Source organism: Dasypus novemcinctus, chromosome 23 (assembly GCF_030445035.2).
Source record: "Dasypus novemcinctus isolate mDasNov1 chromosome 23, mDasNov1.1.hap2, whole genome shotgun sequence".
NCBI classification, from domain to species: domain Eukaryota; kingdom Metazoa; phylum Chordata; class Mammalia; order Cingulata; family Dasypodidae; genus Dasypus; species Dasypus novemcinctus.
This window is the reverse complement of record NC_080695.1, coordinates 70,299,633-70,320,607: the sequence shown is the minus strand read 5'-3', so window position 1 is coordinate 70,320,607 and position 20,975 is coordinate 70,299,633. Positions and strand designations below refer to the sequence as shown.

At 47.9% G+C, this 20,975-nt stretch overlaps 1 protein-coding gene across 2 annotated transcripts in view; it reads right to left on the bottom strand.

Moving 5' to 3' along the window:
* Window positions 1-256: 256 nt before the first annotated feature.
* The window catches only part of MEFV (MEFV innate immunity regulator, pyrin), a 59,355-nt gene continuing 38,636 nt past the window's right edge, over window positions 257-20,975 (bottom strand). Inside the window, exons 1-10 of one of the 2 annotated variants that reach the window (XM_004475853.4) lie at window positions 13,408-14,059; window positions 10,011-10,901; window positions 8,164-8,534; window positions 7,645-7,740; window positions 6,125-6,355; window positions 5,698-5,720; window positions 4,886-5,001; window positions 4,668-4,700; window positions 4,317-4,349; window positions 257-4,162 (exon numbers count right to left, since the gene is read on the bottom strand). In XM_004475853.4, the coding sequence (XP_004475910.1) occupies window positions 3,609-4,162; window positions 4,317-4,349; window positions 4,668-4,700; window positions 4,886-5,001; window positions 5,698-5,720; window positions 6,125-6,355; window positions 7,645-7,740; window positions 8,164-8,534; window positions 10,011-10,901; window positions 13,408-13,684 (2,625 nt within the window). In that variant the 5' untranslated portion in view covers window positions 13,685-14,059 and the 3' untranslated portion in view covers window positions 257-3,608. Of the gene's footprint in view, window positions 4,163-4,316; window positions 4,350-4,667; window positions 4,701-4,885; window positions 5,002-5,697; window positions 5,721-6,124; window positions 6,356-7,644; window positions 7,741-8,163; window positions 8,535-10,010; window positions 10,902-13,407; window positions 14,060-20,975 lie in introns of those variants that run through there. The other variant, XM_071211426.1, reaches the window with a different exon arrangement.

The following is a 20,975-nucleotide window of genomic DNA, read 5'->3' as shown; positions in this document are numbered from 1 at the left end:
TTTTCTTATAGAATACTTTGTGGTGGCAAAACTGGAAATAAAAATGGTTGAACAGAATGTATGTTCTTATAATGGAATCCAATGCAGCCATTTAAATGAGATAAATGAAATGAAAAGGCAAGTTATAAAACAACATATGTCATTAAAAATGTAGACTTTTTAACTGGAGGAATATATAATAAATAGTTAATAGTGTTACTGCCCAAGTGGGTTTGTTTGCCTAATGTGCATAGAAGCCAATACTGAGTCACCAGGATTTCAAGAAAAGAAAGTTTTATTACATAGTTGACCAGCAAGGAAACTGGAAGCCTCAGATCAGTCTCCCCAAACAAAATGGGTGCTGGGATTTTATACCATCTAGGGAAGGTGGCTTTAAGAGAGTGGTTAAGAATGGGGTAAGACAACATGGGCCAATCCTGTCTGGGAAAGGTAACATGCTTTCCAAAGCGAGCATGGTCAGTTGCAAGCTATGCTTGGTCTTAAAATGGAGACCTAGCATGCTCAGAGACTAGAACCAGTTGGAGCCAGTTTTAGCGGGTACTGCAAGTAGGATAAGAAACAGTAACTTGTCTTTGGAGTCAGTAAACGTCCTATGAATAAACGTGAGGAGATGGACATTTGAACAAAAGGGAAGTAGAAACTTCTACAAACGAGTAAGGGAGGGGCTACTCTGAAAAGTGGACTAGTAAGTGATGATTTTAATAGTAGTTATCTCTAAAGAGCAGGATTAGAACAGACTTTCACTTCTTATGTTATATAAATCTAAAAGGTGACAAGTGTTGACAAGGATGTGGAGAGACTGGAACACTCATACATTGCTGGTGGGAATGTAAAATGGTGCAGCTACTTTGGAAAATAGTTTGACAGTTCCTCAAACTGTTAACATAGAGTTACCACATGACCCAACAATTCCACTTCTAATTATACACCCAAGAAAAACGAAAAGATGTCCACACAAAAACTTGTACATAAAATGTTCATAACAGCATTGTTCATACTAGCCACAAAGTAGAACCAACTCAAGTGTCCATCAAAGGATGAACAGATAAATAAGATGTGATATATCCTTACAATTGGTTATTTTTCAGCCTTTAAAAGGAATTAAGTTCTGATACATGCTACAACAGTGATAGACCCTTGAAAACAGCATGCTAAATAAAAGAAGCAAGACACAAAGACCACATATTGTAGGATTCCACTAATATGAAATGTCTAGAATAGGCAAATCCTTAGGGACAGAAAATAGGTTAGTGGTTGCCAGGGACTGGGAGATTTGGAGAAGAATGGAAAATGACTGCTAATGTGTAGGAGTTTCTTTTTGGGGTGATGAAAGTGTTATGGAATTAAATAGTGGTGAGGGAAACACACCTTGTGAATATACTAGAAGCCATTGAATTGTACACTTTAAAAGGTATGGAATGTGAATTATATCTCAATTTTTAAGACATCCAGACAGGGAAAATTGCATCCATCAAATACAAATGTTTACCATTTTGGCAGTTTGAGATTGTTTTATGAATCCCCAAAAGAGAAAGATTATGTTTGTAAACTAATCTATTCCTCTGGATGTGATACTCTTTGATAGCATTAAATTCAGTTGAGGGGCCTTTTATTAGGTTACCTGTTAAGATTGCTGTAGGACTTCTTATTGAACTACGTCAGTGAGATGTGATTCAGGTTGAGTCCCCACCCCCTTGCTGGGTCTAATAAAAATGGACTTACTTAGACAGATAGAGGAACACACCTTGTGAGTATACTAAAAGCCACTGAACTGTACATTTTCAAAAAGGGAACTTCCATGTTTGATCCTGCCATGTGAGAGAGAGGATTGTTTCAGCATGAAGCCCCAAGGGGCTGGGCTCATGGAGCAGTTCAAGAGACCACCCCTGCTGTGTGCCTGAGTACTTACAGCTGAACTTGGGAAGAGAGCCAAACAGCTGAGACTGATATGGGAAACCCTAAGAGACAAGGCCTATACCAATTTACAGATGAAATCAGAAGAAAGCAGAGCAGCTAAGTATGATAGAAGAGGCCTGGCCAGGAAGGAGAGGCCAGGCAGAGATTGCCCACCATCTTGCTTCAACACATGGCTGCTGACTTTGGCAAGAAAGCACTTCTCATGGTGCCTTGAGTTGGACTTTCCACGGCTTTGACACTTTAAGATTTTAGCTCAAATAAATACCCTTTACAAAAGCCAACACATTTCTAGTATTTTGCATCCGCGGGCCTTTGGCAAACTAAAACACCATCTAAAATATTTATGGAGTACTACAAACAACTGAGTTCAATACTGGATTCCACATAGCAAGTAGTCAAAGGAGATGCACCATTTCTATAGAATGAAGCAGAAAGCAGAAATTCACTTGGAATTTCACAGCCCCACTAGCAGGTAATGAAATAAAACAGAGGTAAGGCCTCCTTATATGTCTATTAAATAAGCAAAAATATTAAAATGACAAGTCTTGTTTTGGGCATAGAACATTTTTTAACCTTTTTGAAGGGTGGTATAGGAAACAATAGAAAGTGTTATCAAATAGTTCACATTCAGAAACCATTTTAAGAATAAAATATAAGAAGAAAAATTAGTGGGTTAGGAGGGAGTAGGAAATATATACAGAAATGTTCATTGAGAAGGTGATAAGGGAGAACTGGGAGTAACAAATGACTGACAATAGGCAACTGTTAAGCAAGCATGGTCCATGGACTTTTTGTTGGTATGTGGATTACACATGTAGAACAATGTCCCATGAAGAAAGCAAAGCATTTGTTTGTACACTGTGATCACAACCATGGGGAACCTGTGAGTCCAATATTTATTCTTACAGTGAAGATGGACAAAGGAATTGAGATAGGAGGGGTGTGGAATTTAATCTTCACTTCATTCCTTTTTCCCTTTAATTCCTGTTCTTTAAATGGGGGATGATAAAGGGAACAGGTATGAGCTAGAATACTCATCATTCCACAGATTTTCCAGTACAAACTAGGACAAAGTAATCCAGCACTTGGCATATGAGTGGAATATGTGTTCCACTTTAGCAGCCCCATCTCTTTCATCATGTTCAATAGGGAAACAGGATCCCACAGCAGTCAACAGAATGACCACAAATGTTATTATGACCAGATTTTCAAAGTGATTTATTCATGAGGCTCAGCTACTGCTCATAAGAGTCATAGTTTATTAATCCACGTATAAAAATCAAGTCTGCTTTTTTTTTCCTCCAGCCTTTGTATGTCCTTGAGTCAGGGGAGGATGGAATGACATGACACATCCTTGCCATAGGGTTTTGAGGGAAAACAAAGGCAGCCTCTTCCGCCTCGGGAGCAGATGAGGGTGCTAACTCATACGGGTATTTATTATGCAACAGCCATGTACTTCCTCTTCTGAAATCCACTGGGCTTGTATTCTTTTCACTTTTGATTTACCAATATTTGCACCCAGATTTCTCCATGACTATTCTGTAAGCTCCTTGGGCACAGGGACCATTTTTCTTCTTCATTATATTATCCATATCCCCTGACACCCAGTACGCATTTAATGATGACTGTTGAATGTTAAGAATGCAAGATACAGGCTGGGTGCTGGGAGAAGGATGCCAAGTTTTGGACATTCAGCAAGGCCCCTGGCCACCCACTGGACAGATGATGAGAGGATCTGAATTCTTCCCGCCATCGTGCGCACCGGGGCTGAAGATGGGCTGAAGGGGCCCAGAGGAAGAGGAGCACGTGAATGTGTAGATGTGGGATTTGGCTGTCACGTTGTAGAAAGAAATGTCTCCAGCCTCACAGTTCAGGAAGATCCCCACGCGCTTGGGGGGCTCCCTCATCCGCAGGTGGGTGGGGGGGAAGGTGGATGCGTGGTAATCGTTTCGTCGCGTCATCATCACCACCCAGTAGCCGTTCTCGGGCGTCAGAGCCATGCTTCCCTTCTTGCAGATGGATGCCTCGCACACTCCCAGGATCCAGGCCGTTTTGTCCCCCACCTCCACCTCCCAGTACTGACATCCTGAGAGGAAGGCTGGAGAGCCCAGGGCCATGATGCAGCTATCGAATCTTTCTGGGCCATCAGGCAGCCGGTCCCACTTGTTTCCAAGTTTCACGCTCTTCAGGTCCTTAGAGATGATGAGGTTGGGATGGGCGGTTTCTACATCCAGAATCACGTTAACTGCAGACAGTGTTAGAAGAAGCGGGGGGTAGCGTGGGCAGGGGTCTCTTGGACAGCACCCTCACAGGGCTCTCTCCACCTCCAGGAAACATGGGTGGGAATGGGCCCAGGGACCCAACTGCCCACGGCCATTCGCCTCAACCTGGGCACTTACCTGCATGTGCCTGAGCGCCTGGCAGCTCTGGAACTACGGAAAAAAGGGTAGGGGACAAAGAAATCATGAGCATTCGCCTTCGGAGGGCCTAAATCTCCCCTGACTCCCTAACATGCAGGACAGGGCTCCCTCCCGGCTCAGCACTCTGCTTCAGGACGGTCCCCGCAGGCACCTGGGCCTTAGTCCTGCCCGCTGAGTCAGACCCGAGGATGTGCTTGGAGCCGCCTTGCAGGACCTTGCCCTGGCTTTGTTCCAGGAGCTTTTCGCTCTTCTAAATAATACTCAGATATCAACAGCAGGAGGGGCTACCGCAATAGCCCTGCTCAGCACCCACCAGCACCACCTACTCACCGTGAAAACTTTCAATTTCCAAACGCAGACTTTCTAAAAGGAGAAGAGGGGGCAGAGAGAAGCTCGGGTTAGGTTCCCAGGCTAGGGCCAGACTAGGGGAGGCTGAAGGCAAAGCCGGAAAGGCAGTGGGGCGAGGGAGACGGGAGACGAGGGGCCCTGGGCTACCTGGGGCCTCCGGGAGAGAGCAGCTGCCATCCATCTCCCCCCAGCCCACCTACCCGAGAAGTGCTTCATGCTTTTCTCCACAAATTCTGATTTCCGGAAGAGGAGGTGGATCTTTTCTTTCACTTCTGGAGGGGTGGCCCAGGGCTCGGGGACAGTCACTGTCTTGGCCCTAAAGTCAAGAGAACACAGGCAGGGAGAGCTGGAGCGTGGGGGAGCCCCGAGGCCCCGCGAGCTGGACGAGAGGGCAGCCCAGCCAGGGCTACCCCAAGGAAAGGCTTTCTCGGTCTCTAAGTTCTAAACGTTGGGCCTCGACTCTGGCCCCACACTGAAATCACCTGGGGGTTTTACAGTCACCGATGCCTGGGTCCCACCCCCAAAGGTTCAGATTTCCCTGGTATGGCACGGCCTGGGCATGAAGATTTTGTAAAACTCCCCAGGGGGCCTTAAAGTCCAGCAAAGCCTGAGAGCTGCTTTCCTAAAGCCTCCTCCCTGCCCCGCCTGCCAGGCCTAGCTCTGCTCTGCTCTGCAAGGCCCCTCTCCTAGGAGCAAACTCTAGCAGGAAAGTGCTCGCCTTCCTGCTGCTACAAGCCGCTCTGCAGCCGCAGGTTTCCCGAGGCAGATTGAACAGCATGGGTCCATCAGGCAGGGTTCTCATTTCAGCACGACCGCGCTTATTCTTCCAGTCTTCACCCCTGCTCCCCCTCCAGATCTGGCTTCCAAGCTCCCTACACAGATCTGGAATGTTCTTAGGGAACAGTAGGGGATGAGAGGCAAGTGGGAAAGAGTCACAAACCCAGGGGTTGGGGTGGGCTCCTCCCTGGCCCCTCCCCATATGCCTCCTGCTGGATGTCTAGGAGTGCAGTACCTGTGCAGGGTGTCTCCGATGTCCTAGGAGAGAAAAGAGGGGCGCTGTCCATTACCAGTCGGCCAGGGGCTGCGTCGACTCCTGGCCTCTCCTTCCTGGGCTCCTGGACTGTTCCGCTGCTCTCTGCCCTGTCCCGCCCTCTCCCAGGACCCCCGCCCTGGAGCATCAGTGAAATCGGAGCAACCCTCCCTGGTTCCAACAACCAGAGGTGGCAACCTGGCCGGGGCTTGCAACGAGGTGGGCCACCCCAGCTCCTTGTAGTTCATCAAAGGGGTCTGGGCACACAAAGCATTGTGAGTCCCTGGACCGAGTTCCCACTCAAGCCCTCAAGGGCTTGAGCAGAGCAGGATGGCAGTGCTGGGACCCGTGCATCCCCACGGGCGCGGCGGGCAGGGGGCGAGGGTGAAGGCCGGGCCCCCGCGCTCACCTGTATCAGCGTCCATGCTGGCTGGCACTGCTTGGCCTCCAGGCCCACAATGAGCTCATCGAGAACGGCGACGTCCCGGGACACGCGACTGTCGTACGCGCCCTGGACCTGACCGACGGCCTGGCCCAGTTTCTGCAGCCAGGCCATGAAGCGCTGCTCCTGCTGCTCCAGAAACCGGCCCAGCTCCTCCAGCTGGCCCTGGACCTTCTGCCTCTGAGTGTCGATCTGTTTCTGGGGGACAGGGCGGAGGGAGGGGTTTTGTGCTGGGGGGCAGACCCTGGTGTCCAGCCAGTCCCAAGAAGCTCACTTCCTGGGGGACGACAGGACACAGCCTCCTGGAGGCCTGGGCTCTGGAACTTTCCTGACTGGAGGGAGGGTGGCGGGGGCTGGCTCTTGGACAGTGTTTTCAAACCTGGCATCACCTCTGTCCTTCCCTAAGAGCCAGCGTGACGCCAGCTCGGGCTCTGGGGGCATAAACAGCCAGGGTTGTGGGTGCCAAATGGGGCTCCCATGCACCCCCCACAGGCCAGCGCATCAGTGTTTGAAAGGGCGGTCAGCCTGTTTGTCCGTGAACTTGACCTCCACCACCCTCACGCCCGGACCGGCCTTGAGGTCCTCCCTCTCCTCCCCTTGCACCAGGAAGCCTGGGCAGAGCAGCCAGGTGGCTCCTTGGAAACAGCCTCTCCTTCCCGCAGGGCCCTCTGTCACCGCGTGTCCCTGGGGAAGGCTGGACACTCGTGTTTGCCGGGGGCACCCTTCCTGGGCACCCCGAGTGCCGCTCCGACCCCACGTTCCCAGCCGGCTGGGTTGTAGGAAAGGGTTTTCATTGTGCTACAACTCACAGCCCTCCCCCGTCCTGCCCTTCGTTAGCTTTGCCCGTTTCCCACTGAGGGGTGACGGGCTCAACTTGGCTCCTCTGGAGTTGGGAACCCAGAGAAGGAGATAGGATCCAACCAGCTCAAACGCCTGTGGGTGGAGACCCCACTGCTGCCAGGGAGAATGGAACCCACGCAGCCCCCCAGGAGGCCGTCCCTTGGTGAAGGCCACAGGGTTGTCCTGATTGAAACCTGTGGCATCACAAGACCATAATTGTAAAGAAAATGTCTGTTTTAATCATTTGCATTTTAAAAGTCAGTATGGTTTTAAACGCGGGGAAAAATAAAAGACCAACAACAACTGCAAAATCACCGGAGGAGTGTTTAAAGTTTAGGCGTCTCTCCTCCCCGCAGCAGTCGCTGCTGGCACTCGTTCCTCTAGACCACTTTTTAAGGTGCGTGTGCGGAAGCGAGACGGGGTCTTTGGAGCCATCCCCTCCCTGCAGGGGGCTCGGCCTTGGGAGGGACAAGCTCCTCCTTGGATGCCGGTTCCCTCGGCAGCCACCCAGAGCAGGTGACCGTCTCTGCTTCCCTGTGAAGCAGGAAGGAATCTCAGGGACCCCTGCCCGCTCTTGCTCCCCCCTCCCCCTTTCCTGCAGGAGGGAACCCGGGCAAGGACTGGTCACAGGGCACCCCTGGCCTTACCAGGAAGTTTGCTGTTTCCTTCTCCCCCTCGGATTTCTGCTCCTCCCCATACTTTTTCAACTCCTTCAGGTGCTCCAGCTGCCTCTGAATTTGCTCCTGGAAAAAGAGCACTCGTTGAGAAGCTTAAATGGCTTCTGCCAACTTTAGTTGGTGCCAACTCTAGAGTGGAAAACCTGCCTCTGGGAGCAAAGCTGAGGGTGCTGCAGTGGAGAGCACTGGGGAGAGGGTACTTAGGGTGGAAGTAGATGAACCGTCACACCAAGGAAAGCAGAACCAAGAGACGGTGAGAGATTCCTAGTGATCTCTGAGCCCCTGGATCAAGCCACACCTGAAGCTAGACTCCCTTGGATATCTGAGCCTAAGGAACCAGTAAATTTCCTCTTTGCTGGCCTGGTGTGTGTTGTGTCTTTGCCATTGGCACCCAAGAGACCTGGCTAATTCACAGCCTCCCAGAGTTGTTGGGGAAATGAAGCAAGGCCAAGCACCTGGCGGAGAGGGGCCATGGCAGAGAACATCTACCTTGCATTCCAGGGCGGCCTCCTCAATGGGGCGCACCTGGTGGCCCCGGTGCTCCTGGCTTAGGCTGCAGATGAGGCAGACAGGCTCCCGGTGGTCCTCGCAGAAGAGCAGGCGGAGCTGCTTCATGTGCCGGTCACACTGCGGCGGCGGCTCGGGGCTGAGGCTGTGCAGCTGCGGGCTCTTGGGCTGCTCTGGCTCTTTAGGGCATTTCTCTGGGAGTGGGGCCTGGCCTTGTGGGCAGCTGGGTGAGTGGCCACCTGCGTCCCCAGAGGCCACAGAGCAGCAGCAGGAACCGTGCACGCAGGTGCCACCAACGCCATCTCCTTCCTGGGCCTGGCAAAGGGAACACACAGCCTTGTCCGGCGGCCTCCCTGGGGACACAGCAGTGGAAAAAGTCTCCTGAGTAGCAAACCAAAGATGTTTACAAAGGCATGCAGCAAAACACAGGGGAGCAAGCCCAGGCCGGGGATGCCCGAGCTCTTGGTTAGACTCCGACCACTTCCTCGCTCGTCCTGCCCCAGCCTCCATCCAGCGAGGCAGCAAGTAAACCATGGGGACTGAGGGCTAAGGCCAGACCTCGTGATACTCCTAGGACTTGGAATGTGAATTCATGGGCATGTATTCTAAAGAAAAACCAACGGGCCTTTATTCTAGATTCTACACGTCTAGCAGTGACTCAAAAGAGAGCAAGACTTCTGCCCAGTGATTTGCTTTGCCCCTTGAATCTGCCCGGGAATCTCTGTTTCTTAGCAGCGTGACTGCAAGTGGCACAGGGGAGGGTGTGCTGAGTGAGGAAACGAACTGAGGGCCGCTCACGGCGAAGTCCAAGAAGCATTTGATTGAATGAAGAAGGAGAGGTCACAATGCTAAAGGGTAGAGGTCACCAGGAAGACCCAGGAGACATGGAGAGCTCTGCCCCAAGACCATAGCGGCAACCTCAAAAAGCAGAAGTGCAGAAATGACAGGGGAGATGAGGAGAGCCAGGTAGAAACGCACTCAGTGCATCGGTCCTCTTCCCCCATGTCCCCTCATGGTGTCCCGGGAATTTACATCACACCTGTAAATGAGACTGCTAGTGGCCCCCCTTAACTATTTTCCCCTCCTGTCCTTGTGATAGCATTGATGGTTGCCCATATGGTTGCTTTTATCCCACTGCACCCCCACCCCCACCCCCCCAAAAAAAGAAAAAACCACTGTCACATTTCGCGGCCACCCTTGTAGTTAGGTGTGGCTATTTGGCTCCATTCTGGTCTTAAGCATGTAAATGGAGGCATCGTGAGCAGTTTCTGGAAGCCTTCCTAAGTGACAGTCTGCACTTGTTCCACTGTTCCTCCCACGTCCCTCTGTCCCGCTGTCTGCGTGAGAACCCGAGCTTGCAAGCCTGGGTCCTGAACTCATGGAGTATGACATTTGTCCTCGAATGCCTGTGTGTCATCTATGTGACGCAGAATGGACTTCTGTCTTGTTTAAGCCACTGGTTTTGGCATTTATGTCACTCACAGCCAAACATAATCCTAATTACTATCCCATCTGGAAGACACCCAAAGTGAATGACAGCATCAGGGCGCCGGGAGGCACTGCCATGGGGTTATGATGAAAACGAAATAATGTCACTCAGTCTTCCCCAGATTCTTAACCTGGGGTCCACGAGGGTCTTAGAATTCAAAGGACTTCAGAGGGCCCAAGAATTCACTGAAATTTGATGCACCATTTTGTGAAGATGGGCCTCATGGACTTTTTCAGGGGACACAACCTGTATGAGATTCCCAAAGGTCTTGAGGACCTCTGCCCCAGTGATCCCAGTGATACAAATACAGTGGGGACAAAGGAAGTTTTGGGGGAGATACCTTCACAGGCTGCCTTTCCTAAGGATGCCAGCTCGTCTGGATTCTGGGGTCCTTTCTTCTCCGAGGACAGAACGACCTGTGGATTTGAAGTCTCATGGAGTGTACTGTCTACCATTTCCCCCAAGGTCACAGGGGCCTCTGGACTCCCAATTCCATTTTCCTCCAAGGGTGCTGTGGATTCTGGATGCTTCCGGGTCTTCTCTCCTGTCAGTGAAGTGTTGGAAAGTGTTTTCCTGAATGCCCCTCCTTCTGGGGTCGCAGAATTTTCTGGATTCCTGGAGCCTTGCTCTGGAAGCACAGTAATCTCCACCTCCAGAGTGGCCACTTTGCTGGGGGTGGCTGTTGAGTTTGGATCTGCAGTTCTTGTCCCCTCTTGACTGAGAAGAACTTCTGAATTTGGAGGCCCTTTCTCACCCGGATAAATGGGAAATTCAAGACTCTTGGGTCTCCTCTTTCTCGATGTTTCAGATGTCTTGAAATCTTTCCTTCCCAATGACCCAGAAAACGACCTGCTGCTGAGATCATGGAGCCTGCTGGCAGAGCTGGCATTCCTGCGCAGTCTGGGACTCTCCTTCCCCTTCTCCCAGGGTACCCTGCCTGGAGACAAGAAAGGACTCCTCTTCGGAGACTGGCCCATGCCCCTGGTCCCGTGCTTGCTCTGCATGTCCAGGCCCTCAGAGCCCTTCTCGTCTCGCCGTTTGCCCGGACACTTCTTCTGGGCGCCCCTCTCCACCTCGGGCTGGCTGGTCAGTGGGCTGGCTGCCCCGTCGCCACTTTCCCGTTGCCCGTAACTTTCTGGGCCTTCTGATGTCTTCAGGCTCTTGGGCTTATTCTCCCCAGAGGAGCAGGACATTGCAGAACTTTCGGTGGTACCCTCTTGGAGTGGACATTCTGAAAAGGCAACCAGATGCAAAGGCATGAAAACGTCCCATGCTCAGAGCAGAGGACTCGGGGGAGGGAGAGAAACAAAGATTCCCTCTGAATCAGAGAAATTCAAGTTCAGAACCGTCCAGGGAAACAGCAGCCAATTACCACTAAGTAAGAACACACTAATTATTTACATTTCTCAAACAGTGCCCTCACACTTTTTAAGCAGGAGAACTTGTATCAAACGAGCCCTTACACAGAATCCCAATACGTAAAAGAAATAAAACCCTAGTTTATGGGTCTGAATTTATTTATGGCGATAGCTGTACAAAATTCACTTATTATAGAATCAGACAATAAAAAAATAATTAGGGGGTTTGATTGACACAAAACTCTGAAATCAAAAGTTATGAAAGAACCTCAGAAATTAATTTACTTCTGCGTTTTTCTTTGGATACATATTTGAAGGAAATACTAATTCACACAGATAAGTAAATATCTCAGGACACTTTAGTTAAACAGGTCTGCTTAAAAATGAGTTCAAGGGAATAGATGTGGCTTAAGCGGTTGGGAGCTCACCTCCCACATGGGAGGTCCTGGGTCAGGTTCCCCATGCCTCCTAAAGAAGACAAACAAACAACAAGCAGACAACAAGCAGACATCGAGCAAAAACAACGAGCAGACAACAAGCAAAAAGAAAACAATGACCAAGACAATGACCAAAACAACAAGCAGACAAGGCAAGAAACAACAACAATAAGCAAGACAATGAGCAAAACAACAAGCAGACAACAAGCAAAAACCAAATGAGTAGGGAGTCGCTATAGCTCAAATGGTTGGGCACCCACCTCCCACATGGGAGGTCCTGGGTCGGGTTCCCCATGCCTCCTAAAGAAGACAAACAAACAACAAGCAGACATCGAGCAAAAACAACGAGCAGACATCAAGCAAAAAACAACAAACAGACAAGCAAAAAGAAAACAATGAGCAAGACAATGAGCAAAACAACAAGCAGACAACAAGAGAAGAAACAACAACAATAAACAAGACAATGAGCAAAACAACAAGCAAACAAGCAAAAACCAAATGAGCAGGGAGTCGGTATAGCGCGAATGGTTGGGCACCCACCTCCCACAAGGGAGGTCCCAGGTTTGGTTCCTCGTGCCTCCTAAAGAGAAAACAAACAGATGAGCAGATAAATGAGCAGGCAACAGGCAAACAACAAGCACAAACAATGAGCAAAAAAAAAAATACCGAACTAAAACAGTAAGCAAACAGATGAGGGATCCATCTGGGGGGGAGCGGGAATCTAAAAAAAAAAAAAAAAATGAGTTCAAGTATAGCACAGGTGGCCTCCAACAATTTAAAATGTGGTTCGTGGCACATTTCAACATGTGTTTGTTAAGTTCTAAAGAATCCCCCAAATACCTCCCAGGGGCATAATTTGAAAGTCACTATCCTAATAAGGAACTACAGATAATCTGTAATAATTAGCACCTGACTTTTTGGTCTGAAAAAGCTCTTACTAAAATAACTTTAAAGTTGTTGAAAACAGTTTGCCGTTGGCTTTCTAGGAAAACAAAATGACCAAACTGGTTCAAGAACTGGCAAGAAACCCCGAAGATACTAATAACCAGATTTTAAAACATGAAAAGGTAATTGAAAAGTCCTAGTCATCAAATTACACTAAACTCAGATAGTTCAGAGTTGAGGTCTATCACTCTTTCAAGGAATGGAGAAATCTTAAAATCTTAAACGTTCTACCTCACAGAAACATGTTTTGAATGTATTCTTAAAACTCAGAAATAGAAACACTGAAACACCAAAGTTGTTGTTTTTAACTAATTTCTATTAAGCCCCAAGAAAATTTCTCAAAAGGTCTTTAAAAGCAGTTATGAGTAGCTTTGATCCCAATGGACTAACATTAGAAAGGCACAGGAAAAGGCTGCAGAAGATCAAGGTGGAGGAGAAAGAGAAAAGATGAAAAGAAAGGAAGGGCAAGAGAGAAAGAAACAGGAAAGACAAGGAAGGAAAGAAGGAAAGGAGGGAGGGAGAGAGGGAGAAAGGAAGAAAGGAAGAAAAAGAAATTCTCCTGAGAATTTTAAAATATTCTTTTAAAGGGCATTAAAGAAGAACTCAAAACTGAAATTGGGCGGATAACAACGACTACAAATCAGCCCCTGTCAACACGACTGGTTGCCAATCCACACGGGCTGGCTACACAGAGATATTCGTCTGTACTTCAGGGTTAAATCACAAATCAGGGGAAGAATTCTCGAAAATCAGGTGCTGTGGGTCCCTGCCAGCAACCAGAGTGCAGGCCTTTTTTCTTTCTCTTTTTAAAGAGGACTCTTAGGGCTCTTTACCAACCCAGCTCCCAAAACCCAGCGTGGGGGAGGGGCTGGCTCGGCCAAGGTCAGCCAGGCCTGGCAGACCCGGGAGGGCTAACTCCCCGGTCAGGATGCACACGTCTGAACCCACGCTCCCTGATCTGCGCCAGCCAGCTCTGGGCCCGGGGGGCCTGCCTTACTCTGCCCTGTCGCCCTGTGCAGCTCCTCGGCCAGGAGGCGCTGGTTGATGGCCCGCAGGATCTGCAAGGTCAGCCGCAGGGCGTCCTCCTCCCCGTAGTGGTTGAGGAGCAGTGAGGCCATCTCCACCGGCCCCGCCATCTGGAGCAGGCCCCGGGGGATGCGGGTTTGCTCCTTCTCCCTGCTGGTGTTCTGCAGCTTGAACTTGAACTTCTCAAGGTCATAGGGGACCAGCTCCTCCAGGGAGTGCAGCAGATGGTCGCCGAGGGTCTTGGCCATGGCGTGGACCAGGAGAGGCCAGAGGTGGCTGGCGGGCTCCCAGGGGGATAAAAGGCTGTTTGCCGGGAGCCTGGTGCGTGAGCAAGAAGAGAGTGCTTGTGAAATAACGGAAAGGCACAGGAAGTGCGCTGAGCTTTGGTAGGAACTGACACAGAAGTCGTGGCTGTGTCAACACTGGCTGGGGTTCCTTTCTCACAGATGGCAGTGGCTTTTCCAGCTGGGAGGGCTCAGTGCCAGTCACAGGGACCTCCAGACCCCCAGCTTTCACCTGCCCTGGCTGGACTGTGGAGAGCTGTGGTGGGCTGTGATGGAAGGGCTGGGGCGGCGTTCCAGGTTCTTCGGGCACTCGGACGCTGCACTTTCTCTTCCTCTTCTTCTAGCCAGCTATTCTCTTCCAGACTCTTGGGGCTTTATGGGTCCCCAGGGCCAATGAGGAGAAAGGCACAGGCAATGCAGCCCCGGCCAGCCGGAAGGATGCTGCGGGGAGACGAGTCCTGGTGGTGCCTCTGTTGATGCCGATTCAGCCGTCTGGACTGACAAGCAACGTGCAGGCCTTGAAGCACCAGGCCAGAGGCCACCATCTTGAGACACTGCTCCTGAGCCAACTCTGCCCTTGCTGGGGGACGGGAGTGGGGCATACCCTGGAGCGAGGCCACTCTCCCAGACTCGTTTGCCCCGCCCTGTGCCAGGATGCTGGAGCGCGATGGTGAGAAAGGCACCAGGGCCCTCCTGAGATGGCAGGCCAGTGGGGAGCCCCCGAGGGGGCTGCGTCACTAATGGGAGTTACGCGTGGGGTGGGCTGACTTGTACCTTGGTTACCGGTTTCTGTCTTTTTGCATGCCTTGATTTTGTACCCAACTTTTTCTTTTTTTTTTTTTGAGGCACCGAGGTAGGGGATTGACCCCCAGACCTGGTATGTGGGAAGCTGGTGCTCAGCCACTGTGCCACAGTGGCTCCCCGGAGTTGTTTTTTTTTTTTCATTTGTTTGTTTTTGTTTTCAGGAAGTACAGGAGATTGAACCCGGGACCTCATACGTGGGAAGCAGGCACTCAACCACTTGAGGTACATCTGCCTCCCCAACTTTTTGCTTTAAAAAATTTCAGTGGATGAACTGTATGCTTTATTAATATGCATCAATAAAATTGATTTGTTAAAAAAAAATTCAGCATAGTATAATGAACATAGTATGTCCTTCACCCAGATTCACCAGTGTTTGCATTGCTGTTATTTCTCCTCTCTCTCTCACACATACTTTTTTTTTTTTTTCTGAAAGATTTGGCAATAAATTGAGAGCATTTTCACACATCACTCCAAATACCCCAAATACTCCCAAGGAGAAAGATATGAGAATATTAGTTTAAATAATCACAGTACAATTTTCACACCCAAGAACTTTACCATTGCTAAAATACTGTAATCATTCCATAGTCAAATTTTGCCAATTGTTCCAATAAAGCCCTTTATAACTTTTTATTTTTTCAGTTCAATCAGTGATCACACATCACATTTATTTGTCATGTCTCTATGGTCCCCTTTTATCTAGAATACTTCCATGGTTCCCCAGCCTCCTTCCCCCACCCCCATGGGTCCCTCATCTGTTTGCTCCTCATTTTTGCTTGTTGTCTGCTCGTTGTTTTTGCTCATTGTCTGGTCACTGTCTGCTGTGGTCAGCTCAGCAATAGGGTGGTTCGAAGGGAAGGTGGTGTAGAACTTAAAGAAATAAAGGACAGAGAGAAAGACACAAGAGAGGAGATGGAGATGGGACCAGGGGACTCACAGCTTCTGGGACTGAGAGCCTTGACCCTAGTTTTCACCTTGTATTTTTTGGAAACTACCAAGGAGCTGTTTGCTATCTGAACTGCAACATCATCTACAATAATAAGGAACAACTGCATCATCTACAATAGAACAGGTGCAACATTACAATAAGGAAGTGGTCATACAAAGTTCAAATACAATTTAAACTCTTTTTCCCACATTTCCCCATTTTTGTTTTTGCTAAGTCTGCACAAATGACGTTTCACTGATTAACAAAGCTTCCTGCATGATATTTTCACTTTTAGGTTTGAACAATACTCATTGAATTTTTTCTCAATATATTCAGTCCCAGAATTGTTCAAACTTGAGATTTACAAATACATTCAATAACGTACATTTATATATCACAGTTTATCAAATCAGTTAAGTACACTATATGCTGCATTATTAAAGTTCTGATTAGTATTCAAGCATTTTACACATAATCCATAGCTGCAGTAGATTATACAACAATAAGACTTCCAACTAGCAGACATTTAATGAATAGACTTTCATTTCTCATGGGCTTAAGATTCCCAACCAGCAAGGCTTTATAGGCCAGTACTCGATCAAAAATGACCTCATTTTCCCCAATCTGTATGGTTTGAGGCATCGGCAATGGTAAATTATTGTTACTTCCCCATTTTGGGCTGAGGGACAGCTGGAAGTTTATCTCATAATCTCAATGTCTCCATTGGTCCCGCTTTTAGCATCTTCACTAGACCTGGGGCCACAACTCAGTGTCGAATCTAAACCCAGTCCATCATTGTGAGGACTCATTTTCCAGGCAGAAAACAATAGCTGGCCTGTTATAAGAGTCCCGACACAGCATCTGTAGCAGTAAAAGCACAACTTGTCCCTTCCGAGAGCAGGAGGGGGCTGATGTCACAGTCCCTGACGTGAGCATTCAGGAACTCATGGGTGATGCCCACAAGCTGGTGGTGAATAGCAGGCAGCAGGAACTGCTGGGACAGGCACCACAAGGTCTGGAACTCACGACCTTCGCCTTTCTGTGGAGCCACTCCGCTTCTTCTCAGGTCTCAGTTAAATGGCTCTGGATCTTCATGAAGGCATCTGCCTCAACAGTCCTGAGAGGGATGTTAGAGGAGTGGGCAGGGACATGACAGTTACCTGTCACTGCTGTCAGGCGTCCCAGATGTTCTTCCACAGATCTCTCCCCCATAGAGGTTGATTCACAGGCTAAGTCAATATCCACCTTCTTCCTCTTTTTTATTTTTTAAAGCAGCCTGCTGGAGGTCCTCCTACTCCCATGAAGGACCTTTCCTAACTAACACATCTCAGTGAGGGATGAAAGATTTTTAGTATTCCAACAATATTACAAGTTCTATTAACATGAGAAAACATTGTACTTTATCAATTACAGCAGAGAGTATGGTTTTATCTTACCCAACCAAACAACATTTGATAATTTGATAGAGTAGCAAGAACCTTACAGCTTGTCCCAATTGTTTGCCTATTCCGGGCTCTTAAAATACCATTGTCTCTGATATCATTTATTTATTTATTTATTTTTAATTTATTTCTCTCCTCCCCTCCCTGTCCCTCCCCCCAAGTTTTCTGCTCTCTGCGTCCATTTGCTGTGTGTTCTTCTGTGTCCGCTTCTATTCTTGTCAGCGGCCCAGGGATCTGTGTCTCTTTTTGTTGTTGTTGTTGCATCATCTTGCTGCATCAGCTCTCTGTGTGTGCAGCACCACTCCTGGGAAGGCTGGACTTTCTTTCGCACTGGGAAGCTCTCCTTATGGGGCACACTCCTTGTACGTGGAGCTCCCCTATGTGGCACGGCACTCCTTGCATGCATCAGCACTGTGCGTGGGCCAGCTCCACACAGGTCAAGGAGGTCCTGGGTTTGAACCGCGGACCTCCCATGTGGTAGGGAGATGCTCTATCCATTAAGCTAAGTCTGCTTCCCTCTGATATCTTTTAGTAGGGTCACTGCCACAGGTTTCTTCTATGCAGCCAGATTCATTGCCATCAGGCCAGGGCAGAAAGCCTTGAAGAACTGCAAAAGTCCATTGTTGGGAAGTGGTTGTGGCTCAACTGATAGAGCATCTGCCTACGATATGGAGGGTCCAGAGTTCGATACTCCTGACCCATGTGATGAGCTGGCCAATGCACAGTGCTGATGTGCACAAGGAGTGCCGTGCCATGCAGGGGTGTCCCCTGCATGGGGTGCCCTACATGCCAGGAGTGCGCCCCACAAGGAGAGCCGCCCTGCATGAAAAAAAGCACAGCCCACCCAGGAGTGGCAGTGCACACATGGAGAGCTGACGCAGCAAGATGACACAACAAAGAAAGCAACACAGTTTCCCAGTGCCACATGACACGAATGCAAGTGGACATAGAAGAACACACAGTGAATGACATAGACAGTAGCCAATGGGGGGAAGGGGAGAAAAATAAATAAAATAAATCTTAAAAAAAAAAGAAATCCATTGTTGATCTTTTCACACAGTTTTTGCACTTTTTGTATTCATTCAGGCTTGTTTTACTTTTACAAAACACATTATCTCACTGAATGCTACCACAATACTTTCACAATTTGCTATATGCATACTAGTTCTGTCCCACATATCTCCATACTAACCATTTTATTTTAGGACAAAATACACCTTATAACATTTCAGTTAGCATTCCCACACACTTTTTACCTTTTTCAATATTCACTTAACTTTTATATCTTTCATTTTATCCTAGGAAGAAAAATAGACTTCATTTCAATTTAAACAAGAAGTATTTTTTATGAAGAAACTTGTAGTAATTCTATTAATCAAGACTTACAACTATAGAGATCTCATTAACATTTTAAACTTAAGTAATAACATAAGTGCTTATTTAATTTTTGGTCATTTGAATAGAGATCTTTCAGAACCTTTTATTTATCAAATTATATCACCATCTGGAGGTATCAAAATATACACTGACCTTTCTTTCTTTGCTTTGCTTTTTTCCTTCCTTTTTCTTTCTTTCTTCATTTTTCTATCTTTTTCTTTTTCACACACACTGAACCAATTACAACACACACACTGACATTGAACAAACAAACACGAAAGCAAGTCCAAAGCTATTAACCTAGAATTTCTTCATTGCTTTCTTTTTTCTTTTTTTTCAAAATTCTACTCAATTTATTCATTTCTTAAAAATATATTACATTAAAAAAATATGAGGTCCCCATTTGCCCCCACCGCCCCCACCCCACCACTCCCCCCACAATAACACTCTCCCCCATCATCATGTCATATCCATTGCCTCTGGTGAGTACATCTCCAGGCATTGCTCCATGTCCCATGTTCCACACCATAGCCCACACTTTCCCACGTTCCATCCAGTGGGCCATGGGAGGACATACAACATCCAGCAATTGTCCCTAGGGCACCACCCAGGACAACTCCAAGTCCCGAGAATGCCTCCACATCTCTTCTCTTCCTCCCCTTCCCCACACCCAGCAGCCACCATGGCCACTTTTTCCACACCAATGCCACATTTTCTCAATTATTAACCACAATATTTCATGAATAGAATATCATTAAGTCCACTCTGATCCTTACTGTATTCCTCCTTCCTGTGGACCTTGGCTTGCTTGTGTACATTCCACATCTATGTCAAGAGGGGGTTTAGATTCCACATGGATATTGGATGCAATCCTCCTGCTCTCAGTTGTAGGCACTCTAGGCTCCATGGTGTGGTGGTTGACATTCTTCAACTCCATGTTAGCTGAGTGGAGTTAGTTCAATAAATCAGAGTGTAGGAGCTGAAGTCTGTTTAGGTCAGGGCCTGGCTATCATATTGTCAGTCCAGAGATTCAAATCCCCTAGATATATCTTAAGCCCCAGCACCAACTACAATTCCAGTAAAGTAGCATGAAAGGCTTGTGAAAAGAGATCCCATCTGAGTCCAGCTCCATCACGCAGAAACACCAGCTCCAAAGAAGGGCCAACTGGCATGGCAGTGAACCCCATCTGCCATGACCATAGAACCTGTGGTTCTCTTTAGCCCTCAAAAGGACCAATATCTGGGGTTGTATCTACTTTATCTGTCTCTGAGACTCTGCTCAGGTGTGCATAAGGGCAATCCTTCTAACAACCTCCAGACTCTTTTTTAGAAACTCATAGCCATATGAACTCATTTGTCTTTTCCATTTCCCCCTTACTTTAGGTCAAACAGCATTTTTAACTCCTGTTATTATATGTAGACAGGGATATTCTGCTGGTCTGCATTGAACCTTTAATTTAAGGTCATTTTCTAGTTACGTCATCAGCTGGTACTTGGTAGTGATCCCTCAGTGCCAGGGAGGCTCATCCCTGGGTGTCATGTCCCATTCTGGGGGGAAGGCTCATTGCTTCCTTTTATAATTCAACATTTCTTTTCCAGTTCTCCTCCTCTCAATTTCTTTCTTAATCTCTTTCTGTCCCCAAGTCATACTTGCTTTATGATGCTATGCTTGAAGTTCTGTAGTTTAGCTACTTTGATGTAAAGCCATTCTAGTCTTCAGAATGAGACCCAACCATGCAGTTTCCAGTGTCTGTCTCTCCATCTGCACGACAGGGAGTTCTGGGTCCCACAGGAACTTTCATTGTTTTTTGGCGTTCATTGTATGGCTTTATCCAACCAGCTGGTACCCACACGGGATGTTCTCTGTCTCCTGGGGAAATATAAGCAAACCTTTGAGGACTTCAAAGGCTTTCCAAACCACTCGGGGCTTTGCACCTTTACCCCAACTTTAATTTCACTCAAGGCAATCCTTCTTCCCTTTGGGTCCCTGTTCGGGTGCCAGCTGCTGTGAGCCTTCTTCCCTTCAAGCCCCATGTTGGGTGCCAGTTGCTACGATCAACTCAGCAATAGGTTGACTCAAGGGGAAGACAGCGTAGGACATAAAGAAATAAAGGACAGAGAGAAAGACACAAGAGAGGAGAAAAAGATGGGACCAGAGGATTCACAGCTTCTGGAACTGAGAGCCTTGACCCTAGTTTCCACCTTGTATTTGTTAGAAACAACCAAGCAGTTGTTTGCTATCTGAACTGCAACATCATCTACAATAATAAAGATCATCATCTACAATAGAACAGGTGCAATATTTACAATAAGGAACAGGTCATACTAAGTTCAAATACAATTTAAACTCTTTTTCCCACAATTGTCATTTGTTTCTTCTTTAGGTGGCATCAGGAACTGAACCCAGGACCTCCCATGTGGAGTTTTTTTTTTTTTTTTTTTTTAAAGATTTATTTATTTATTTAATTTCCCCCCCTCCCCTGGTTGTCTGTTCTTGGTGTCTATCTGTTGCGTCTTGTTTCTTTGTCTGTTTTTGTTTCTTTGTCCGCTTCTGTTGTCGTCAGCGGCACAGGAAGTGTGGGCGGCGCCATTCCTGGGCAGGCTGCTCTTTCTTTTCACGCTGGGCGGCTCTCCTCACGGGCGCACTCCTTGCGCGTGGGGGCTCCCCCACACGGGGGACACCCTTGCGTGGCACGGCACTCCT